The 9,745-nt window shown below is 61.7% G+C and overlaps 1 protein-coding gene across 1 annotated transcript in view; it reads right to left on the bottom strand.

Moving 5' to 3' along the window:
• The window catches only part of ENG (endoglin), an 8,640-nt gene extending 140 nt beyond the window's left edge, over window positions 1-8,500 (bottom strand). Inside the window, exons 1-14 of the mRNA XM_019621299.2 lie at window positions 8,362-8,500; window positions 5,221-5,378; window positions 3,455-3,589; window positions 2,792-2,942; window positions 2,421-2,577; window positions 2,206-2,338; window positions 1,954-2,128; window positions 1,722-1,873; window positions 1,492-1,629; window positions 1,309-1,353; window positions 1,127-1,237; window positions 795-1,040; window positions 547-610; window positions 15-460 (exon numbers count right to left, since the gene is read on the bottom strand). Coding sequence (XP_019476844.2) covers window positions 15-460; window positions 547-610; window positions 795-1,040; window positions 1,127-1,237; window positions 1,309-1,353; window positions 1,492-1,629; window positions 1,722-1,873; window positions 1,954-2,128; window positions 2,206-2,338; window positions 2,421-2,577; window positions 2,792-2,942; window positions 3,455-3,589; window positions 5,221-5,378; window positions 8,362-8,419 — 2,169 coding nt within the window. The 5' untranslated portion in view covers window positions 8,420-8,500. The remainder of the gene's footprint in view (window positions 1-14; window positions 461-546; window positions 611-794; window positions 1,041-1,126; window positions 1,238-1,308; window positions 1,354-1,491; window positions 1,630-1,721; window positions 1,874-1,953; window positions 2,129-2,205; window positions 2,339-2,420; window positions 2,578-2,791; window positions 2,943-3,454; window positions 3,590-5,220; window positions 5,379-8,361) is intronic.
• Window positions 8,501-9,745: the final 1,245 nt, after the last annotated feature.

Below are 9,745 nucleotides of genomic sequence, written 5' to 3'. Positions count from 1 at the left end.
ATAAAACTCGGCGCCGGCAGGGCCAGCAGGGGATGGCTCATCCTGGATGTGACCTTTCCAGCCCTGATAAGGGACCCGTCCCTGGCGCAGGGCTCATGCTCCCCGGCCAACACAGCTCTGCACCCCCTCCCCGCCCCCGATAAGATGAGGGATGGCGATGGGTTTTGCGGGGACCTTGGGGACTGCAGCTGGCTCACACTCATAAGATGCCTCGGCCAAAAGGGATGTCTGGGTGATAGCAACATGACAGCCCCCCTCCCAGGGACATGCGGGAGGGTTGGGAGTGGGGAGGAGGATGGTTTTCCCAGCAATGGGACGTGCGTATGGGCCCCCCTAACTCCTCCCGAGAGATACTCACGAGTATGCGAGTAGATATACCAGAGCCCAGCAGTGAGGAGTGCGCCGATGAGGAAGGCTCCAAAGGTGATGCCCAGCACAGCGGACAGCCCCAGTCCCTGATCTGCAGCGGGATGAGGCCGTCAGTGTGGGGATACCTTCCCCAGACCCAGCGGTGTCCCCCCACCCTGCCCTGTGTCCCCAGCTTACTGTTAGGTGGCCTCCAGACGTCTTTCACCTTCACCTCCAAAACCTTCTCGAAGATGGTGTTGTTCTGCCAGGCAGAGGGTTGGGGTGAGCATGGGGATATTCCCGCCAAGTGCCACCATCCCATGGGGATGTGGTTTCTGTGCCCTGTGCCCAAGGATCCTGGGGACCAAGGGTGCTGTTCCCAGCTTGGTGATAAGCCCATTGATATGCCTAGGGGGACCGTGGTGCCAGATGGGGGTGATGCTGACCTGCAGCCCAGCCTTGCACTTGAGGGTGGCAGAGAAGGGGACGTGCCTGCCCTCGGGGATGGTGTAGGTGAAGCGGAAGCGCCAGACCTTCCTGGTCCAGTTGCTGGGGGGCTCCTCCAGCATGGCCACGCTGGAGCTCTTCGCCTTGTTGCCCTGCACCAGCAGCATTGGCTCCATGCCATGGGCCATCAGATAGCACTCCTTGAGCTGCAGGTCGGCCAGGTAGTCCTCCAAGTGCATGGATGCCTGCATGGGGACAGGGTGACCATTAGGGATGCCGTCGCCCCACGGTGCGGTCCCCACCCCGGTGCCTGGGCCCCATGCATGGGTACCTGCACAAACACCTCCTTGTTGACCTCCAGCTCTGTCTGTGGTGCCTTGAAGTCAGCGGTGGGGAAGAGGCGCAGGAAGAGCTCCCGTGGGATCGAACACTGAAAGGCCACCTGCAAGTCGGGACGGTGTCAGCCACTATTCTGCGTCACCCCCAGTTGGTGACACAGCCACTAACACTTACCCGCACGCTCCGGAGCACCGAGCCCTTGGACAGGCTGAGGATGAGCTGTGAGGAGAGGAGAGAAAGGTTCAGTCAGCCCGGCCATGGAGGTGTCCCCATGAGCATCTCCACTGCTGGGATCTCCTCATGGGGTTGGGGTGGCTCCAGGGTCTCCCCATCAGCACCACAGCCAGCTGTGCTCACCTCATTTTTGGCACGGCCGTGGCTCTCCACCAAGGTGCCGCAGCCGCTGAGCAGGGTGTGCAGCATGAAGTGCGTGGCGTTCTTCTCTGCCTGGCAGCTGATGTCCCGCAGGGTGATGTTCACCACGTCCTTGATGGGCTACAACAAAAGCAACAATCGTGCCCAGCTCCCTCTGGTGTGCCCGGCCAGCCCTCCTCTCACCTCTTAGCACCTGGAGCAGGTGCCCTCACCTCCAGGTGGGACCTGGCGATGACAATTTCCATGGTGTCATCTGTGCACTTCCAGGGGCTGAGCATGAGGAGCAGCGTGCTGGACATGAGTTCAGGGCTGGGGGCTGAGGAGGTGGGCACCGTGGGCGGCTTGGACGGCTTCCTCAGCACCTCTGCAGGGAGAAGGCATGGGGTCTGAGTGAGGACCCCCCCACTTAAACCCCCTGACCCCATTCATGTGCTGTGGACTGACCACGCTCGTGGATCTTCAGTGTGATGTGGGGGCTGATGGGGATGACGGAGTAGGAGGCGATGATGCTGTAGTTCTTCTCAAAGGCTTTGGCGATGAGGCCCTGCTCTGTGTCGGGCAACAGCTCCCCTTTCTGTGGCCCCATGGGGATGTGCAGGATCCTGTAGGTGCCGGAGATCTGCAGGGATGGTGCAGAAGGGAGTGAGCGGAGACAGGGATTGGGGCAGCAGTGGGGAAGTGCCACGAGGGCCGTACCAGGAAATTGAGGCTGCAGTTGTTCAGCATCAGGAGCCAGGTGATGTTGGCTGGGCCCTGCAGGACGAGGATCTGGTTGTTCGGCTTCTGTTCGAGGCAGCTCAGGGTCAGGTTCACCTCCGTGATGGGCAAGCTGCAAAGCCACAAGATACCCTCAGTCCAGCATTAGGCCCCTCTTGGGTGCCCACAAGAGATCCTGACCTCCTCCCCAGTACCTGGGCTTGTGCAGAAGATGGACAATGTGGGCAGCCCTGGCATTGTAGACACTGCTGCTGGTGCAGCCCTTCACCTCACGGAAAAGGACCTCAGCCTCGAGGTGCGGCGTGGCATCAAAGTCCTTCTGGGGAACGCAGTTCAGGGGGCTGCTGCTATCTGCGGGGAAGGCAGGCAGTGCTGGTGGCCACCAAAACTGCACCATTGTCATGGTTTTATGTGACAACCATGCTCAGGGTGCCCACAGCATCACCCCGTGTGTTTCCAGCACAGTGGAGCAGGAGAAGTGCTGTGGTTATCTCATCCTCCCAGTGCCACCCAGTTGTCCCCCCGCTACCAGCCCCCCCCTCCCGCTCCCTGTGCCCCGCCGCACTTTCGCCCAGGTGGAGGTGGATCCTCTGTGGGTCCTTCAGCTCGCTGTAGGATGTGATGCCCCTATAGGTGTTCCGCACCCAGTCCAGCAGATCTCCCTTGGCAGCCTCCGGCAGCTCCGTGCCCTGCACCTTGGGGCTCAGGCAGGCGTCCTGCAGGTGAGCAGCACAAGGAGCTGAGGCAGAGCAGGGCGCACAGATGCATCCCTCTCTGCCACCCGGGAAACACGGGATTCCCACTCCTGGCATGGGCGGTGCTGCTCTGAGCCCAGATGGATTGGCATCTCCAGAGCACTGACTGCATTGCGCTTGGGGTCACACTGCAGGGATTTTAAGCGGCCAGCAGCACGCGAGGAGCTCGGCCCACTTTATTATTAGCCGCAAACAAAGCAGGAGGTTTATTTTGCTAACAAAGCTCCCGGCCCCGGCTCAGCTCACTGGAGCCAAACCCCATCACTGACCTTCCTCCCGGCAGCCGGAGGAAACAGGAGCTTTTTCAAGCGCCATGCGTCATTCGCTGCCTGGCCTGCCCCATGCTCAGATCTGCTGCCAGCAGCCAGCTGTCCCCCAGCTGTGAGCATCATCCACCAGGAGAGGGGACCCAAGCACCCCAGGGGCACCCCCAGGCCCTCCAACCCCTCCATTGGGTCTGTTGTGGCACTCACAGTGCGGATGAGGAGGTCCTGGCATGGGGAGGTGATGCTGGCTGAGCACTGCGGGCACTGGAGGATGAGTACTGCTTGCCGGGTGCAGTCATCAGCTCGTGGTATGATGGACACATTTAGCATGGGAACAGGGGTCTGCAGGGAGCAAGAAGAGGATCAGCACTGCATATGGCTGGGATTGACCCCCCTCCCGTGTCCCCACTGGGACAGCAGAGAGGTACATCGGGCTGGCCCCAAACATGAGCCATGTGGGAGGCAGCAAGGATGGGAGATTTGGCCTTAGGGCAGCGGGAGGGATGCAGGGATGCCACTTGGGTGTATACACACACCAGAGTGTGGCAGACCCATCTGGCTACCCCCTTATGGCCCACACTGGGGAGGAGCATCCCCATGTTGTGGCCCTTCATAGGGGTCAGAGCACCAGGGACCAGGTACTGTGTACCAGGCAGCAGGGTGTCACCCAGTGGGGACCGGAGCATCCCCGCAGAGCAGCCCAGGACATCCCCGCCCCATGACCTGGAGCATCCTCACATTGCAATTGGTGCATCCTCACCCCATGCAGCAGAGCATCCCCATCCTGGGTACCGGGATGTGCCCCTGTGGCTCTCCCAGCCCCATCCTTTCACTGTGGCACCACTGCAGCCCTGGTACAGCACAAAGCAAACGGCAGCAGCAGCACGGCGTGCAGGCGGCCGGCTGTGACCCCATAGAGCTGTGTGGGTGGCCGGGGACCCCGGGTGGCCCTGTGGCGGCAGGAGGAGCCGCGCTGGTTTTCCTGCCGCGTGTTTTGCGGCGCTCCATTGTTTCGCCCCCGCCGAGTGCAGGGAGATGGAGGAGCTGGAGGCTGCGTCTCGCCCTCCGCAGCCTTTTTTTAGGTTTTTTCTTTTTGGTGTTGTTGTGTCGTGGTTTTTTTTTTTTAATTGCTTTGTGGGATCTGCTTATAGAAAGCAGTTTCCAGTAATTCTTCTAGGAGTGGAGCCAGGTCCCTGCCCGGCTCCCCAGGGCTCGGTGCCGGCGAGCCGAGTGCCACAGCCGTGACATCACTGTGTGTCCCCCGCCGCCTCTGGTGACAAAGCCAGGGCACCCCCGGCTCTGACGCTCACTTGCAGGCGCCTGCGCCAGGGCCAGGCTTCCTGCTCCCCTGCCTGTGCCCCAAAAAGCAGAACCAGGAGAGCTGGGAGGCGGAGAGGACCAGAACCCGGTCCTGCGTTTGCTGGTGCCTCAGCAGCACAAAAGAAGCCCAGCCTGGTTCCTGCAGCCAATTTTCCCCTAATGCTGCCTCCTCCTGCCCAGTCAAAGCCCCCCCACCTCAAGGCTGGGCAGTGCAACCAGGCAGGGGAGCAGTCCCAGGCTCACTGCCCTGCTGTGCCCGGCCTCGAGCACCCACAAAGCAGTCACCATGCTGGGCACGCTGCCTCGACCCAAGTGACTTCCTCCATCCCTCCCTGCATCCATCCACCCCTGTGGACATGCGGGTACCTGGAACACCCAGTGCAGGGACAGTCCCTGTAGCTCAGGCTGTCGCCTTTATAAAGAATTCAAACTGTCCCTTTAGGGGACAGAGCAAAACCACAGCTTCGTCTGAGAGGGGAAGTTGGGACATGCAGGGAAATTGCACTGTGGAAAAGGTTAATCTGGTTTCTCTCGCTGCTCGTTACTCAGAGGAAACGATTTTGACAGCAGTCTCAGCTGCATTCACTGCTTGCTGGTCCCACAGTGCCAGGATTGCGTTTCCCCAGGGGGAGCTGGAAAAGGACCTGGCTCACCTTGGACCACTGGATGCTGAGGACGTGCACTTCATGTTCAGTGTGCGTGGAGCTGCTGCTGACGCAGCCCCGCAGCACCGTGCTGGTGGTGTAGGTTAGCGTGATGGGAGGCTCTGCTGTCACCGGCTGCAAGTCGCAGTGCTCGGCTGGAGCGGGATCTGGGCAGAAAACAAAGGGACATCGGTCACTGCCTGGCGGTGTGGGGACAGGGGACGTGCAAGAGGGGCTGTGCTGCGACACCCGCCTGGAGCTGGCGAGTTTGGTCCCATTAATGATCCTCAGATCCGGTCTGGAAAAAAACACTGTCCCCGTGCGGCTTCCCCCAGTGATTGGCCCTCCCCGGCCCCCGCTGCGGCAGGAAATCGGAAGGGCCAGGTGTGGAAATGGCACCGGGCTGTCCCTGCGGAGGTGCGAGGCGGGCGGCGCTGACACTGACCGTCCCCGCGCTGCAGCTGCCAAGGGAAATCCTGACTGCAGAACGCTGCCTGCAGCTCCAGACCTGCAAACGCGGAGGTGACGGCCTGGGGCACTTCCCCTGCTCTGGGCAGCGCCGTCCTCGAGCTGCTGTGGATGTCCTCTGGGGCTGTGGGTGCTGCGTTTGGTTCAGATGTGACCAGGAGCACCATCCCTTCTCTGGGGGGGGCCCCCGATGGGCCACCAAAGCAGGAGGAGGCGATGCCCTGTGCCAGGGACACCCTATGTCGGGGACGGGGCGAGAGCCACGCGTGCCGTCCCAGAGCCACGTTGGGGTGGCGAGGCCGAGGCGGCGGGGTCACGGCGCAGGCTCCGCGGTGACGCTGCCGAGGTCCCAACCATTGTCCAGCGCTTCCTCCCCCTGGCGCAGCAGTCGCAGCATCGGGAGGAAGATAAACAGCCTCTTATCTGGGCGCCGCAGCCCGCGGCACTCTTCCCTGCACTGCTGCCCCGGCGGCACCGGGCACAGCCCCGACCCCCGGCATCACAGGGCACGTTGGGTGGCTCGTCACTCCTCCGGTGACACACTGCCAGGAGATGAGGATGCAGCCGTGCAGCCCCACACAGAGTGGGGATGTTGCAGAGGGGCACTGGGGCAGTGGTGCCAAGTGGGCACTGTCCCCAGGGGCAGGCAGTGCTCTGCAGCATGATGTCAGGATCAGATAAGGGCGCTCAGCTGGGCCCAGCCTGCGCCCGCGGGGTCAATCAGATAAGGGGGCATTTATTTTTGTACTCCAGGAAATAGTAAAAAAAAAAAAAAAAAAATTAAAAGAAAGAAAACCCACTTGATGTTTTTCCAGCCTCCCACTGCCCGCCCTCGGCCTCTCTGCTGTGTCGCCCCGGCGTGTGAGGGATTCCTGTTTTTTCATAGGAGCAGATCAAAGGCTCCAGGCACAGAACAAAGCCCTGCGGTGCCGGGGTGCCAGGCCTGGGTTCCAGGCTTTGAGGGCTCCAGCAGGGCTGGATGCTCCTAGGCAGCATGGTTTGCTGACACTCATGCAATGAGCTGGCAGGGCTCAGCTGCGCCAGGAGTGGGAATGGAGGGAGTGCAGCAGCCTGGGAGTTGTCATCCCTGGGCCATCACTGACTGCTGTGCCATGGGGAGGTGGCAACGCGGGGTGTACAGCACAGCTACATAAGGCACGGGGTAGAAGGCACAACTACGTGGCACAGGGGTGCTATGGTGCACCCACATAGGATGGGAGCCGTATAGCACAGCTGCAGGTGGTGGGCATGGTGTAGCACTGTCTGTATGGCAGAGCTACACAGGACAAGGACTGTAGAGGCACAGTTACATTAACAGGGGCTTTACTGATTGGTTGTATAGGGCAGGAACCGTACTGAACGCTCAGGACAAGGACTACATGGCACAGATAAATAAACAAAGGATCGTACAGCAGATAGGAAGGACAGGAACTACATTACATCACTATGTGGGACAGTATGGCACAGCTCCATAGGATGAGGACCATATAGCATACAGTACAGCTAAGTAGGACAGGGGCTAGAAGGCACAGCTGAGTAGTATAGGGACCAAAGCTACACAGAACACAGCTCATGTAGCAGAACCATGTTAGTGCAGGGACTGTATGGCACAGCCACACAGGATGCAGAGTAAATGGCACAAGTACAACGGACACGGCACAGCAGCTGTTTGGTACAGCTGCTCAGGACAGAGACTGATTGCACAGCTGCAAAGGATGGAGGCCCAGCAGCACAGCTATATGGGATGGGGAATATATGACTGCTTCACAGGACACAAACCATATGGCACGGCTACAGGATGGGGACCATACCTCATTGCTGCATAGCACACAGACCTTACTGCACATCCACGTAGGATGGGGACCACATTGCACAGCCATAGGACAAAGACAGTATGGCACAGCTATAGAGGACACAGTTTGGCACAGCTACATAGGACGTGGACCTTATGGTGCAGCTACACTGGATGGAGATTGTATGAGACAGCTATAGGACAAGTATGACACAGCTACATAGGATGGGGTCCACACAAGCACAGCCCCATAAGGCATGGCCTGCATGGCACAAACCCCAGGACAGGGACTGTAGGGCATCCCAGCACTGCTGTTGTCCTAGCATCGCTCTGTCCCTGTCCCATCCCAACATGGCACGTCCCCATGTCCCCAGCCCTCTGCCTGCTGGCTGCTGTGGGTGCCCCACAGACCCTCCCTGTGAACCTGCAGCGGTCACGGGGTGAGGGCAGCGTCAGCACTGCTGGGGCTGAAGTGAAGGCAGCAGAACAGTGCCCATCTCCATAGCCACCAACGGCAGGGTGCTTTTGGGGCTCCCTTCCCTGCGCAGCCACCTGGGCGGGTGTTCTGGTGACACTGGGACCACCCCAGGACCCGCTGTGTGCTGTGGTCTCAGGAAGGGAGCAGCAGCCGCACCGCTCTGACACATAGCCGGTGACACAGCCCGGCTTTGGGGCCGCTGGAGGGGTCCCGTGTCAAAGGGGTCCCGTGTCAGCAGGGTCCCATGTCAGAGGGGTCCGTCCCATGCCGGCAGGGTCCCATCCCCGTGCCCGGTACGTGTGCCTCAGCGCGGGGCACAGCTCCTGGCGGATCCCGCCGCGCTCCGGGCGCCTCCTCACCCTCGTCCCCTCCCGTGCCCCGCACACCACCGGGACCCCCCGGCCTCACTCACCGGGACGGCCAAGCAGCGCCAGCAGCAGCGGCAACAGCGGAGAGCTCCGACGGCACATCCCGGCCTCTGCCCCGAACCCAGAGCGCAGTGAGCGGGCGGCGGCGGCAGGAAACCGACTCCCTTCGGCAGGAGGAGGAGGAGGAGGAGGAGGAGGGTCGGCGGGCGGCGCGGCTCCGTGCCGGGAGGAAATGCCGCTCAGCAGCGCTGGAGCCGTGCCGGGCGACGGGGGAGGGGGGCGCGGGGGGCTGGGGTGAAGTGAGGGGGGCCAGTGCCTCGGTTTCCCCGTTGGGGAGTCAGTATTGCTGCCAGCGCTGAGTCCCGAGGGATGGGGTCAGCGGGTTTGCCCTGGAACCCCTTTTGGGGTGGTGGCACAGAGCAAGAGTGTTGGGGATCACAGCTACTGCTTTGAGGATGTTCAGGTGCCAGAGAGCCCATCCTGAAACAACTCCACACGTCTTAGGAGTGTGGAGGGGGCTGCTCCGTGTGCTACTGCCCCAACACAAGGGTGACACGGGCTGCCCCACAGTGCTGACACTCAGCCCGTGCATGGTTATGTTGTTCCCCAGCAGTGAGTGCCCCGCAGCTTCGGGCGCCAGGTCTGGGGCTGCTCGCAGATGAGTGAGGCCCACAGCAATGCCACCAGCCCTGTGCATGCCCACAGCTAGGAACTGCCACAGCATCCCTGCTTGCAGGCAGGTTTGGGGTTTGGGGATAGTCCTGGGTCACAGCAGTACCGAGGTGGGAGCCAGAGACCAGCAGGATGCTCACAGGTTTCCTGCAGCCTTGCCCCATCCCTGCTGGATGCACACCGGGGTGGCTCCATCCCATTCCAAGGCCGTGGGGAGGAAGCGGCGCAGGGACCTGCAGGGAAGGCAGCAGGCCCGTCCCCAGCAGCAGCACGTCCTCGAGGTGACCGCTGTCCCCCCAGCACGTCCCCGGGGCGAGCAGCAGCCATCTCCAGCGACAGAGCACTGCCATCTCCTGGGGACCGCGGGGACGGGTGCAGGCAGCAGCGCTGAGCCTGAGCATCCCCCGCACCCCTGTCTCCACGGGAGCGATCAGGACGCTGTAGCCCTGCTCACCATACGGGGAAACTGATTCAGGCTCACCTCACACCCCGAGAGGGACGAGGGCAGGAGGGATACTGGCTCACTCCATCCCCCACCCGGCTTTAACCCGCGGCCCCCGCCCCTCCTGGCCCCTCTCCCCCAGCGACACGCGCCTCGCGGTGCTGGCAGCTCCCCAGCCCCGGCCGGATGGCCGCATCCTTCCTGCCCGCCGCCTCCCCGCAGCGCCACGGCCCCGCCGTTGCTCATGGTTGCTTCACCCCTGGGCACCCGATTGACGTCCGAGCCTGGCGTGCTTGGAATTGTTTTTTTTTTTT

The sequence above is a fragment of the Meleagris gallopavo genome, chromosome 19 (assembly GCF_000146605.3).
Source record: "Meleagris gallopavo isolate NT-WF06-2002-E0010 breed Aviagen turkey brand Nicholas breeding stock chromosome 19, Turkey_5.1, whole genome shotgun sequence".
In the NCBI taxonomy this organism is placed as follows: Eukaryota; Metazoa; Chordata; class Aves; order Galliformes; family Phasianidae; genus Meleagris; species Meleagris gallopavo.
The sequence above is the reverse complement of the archived record's forward strand: the minus strand, read 5'-3'. Positions and strand labels throughout refer to the sequence as shown.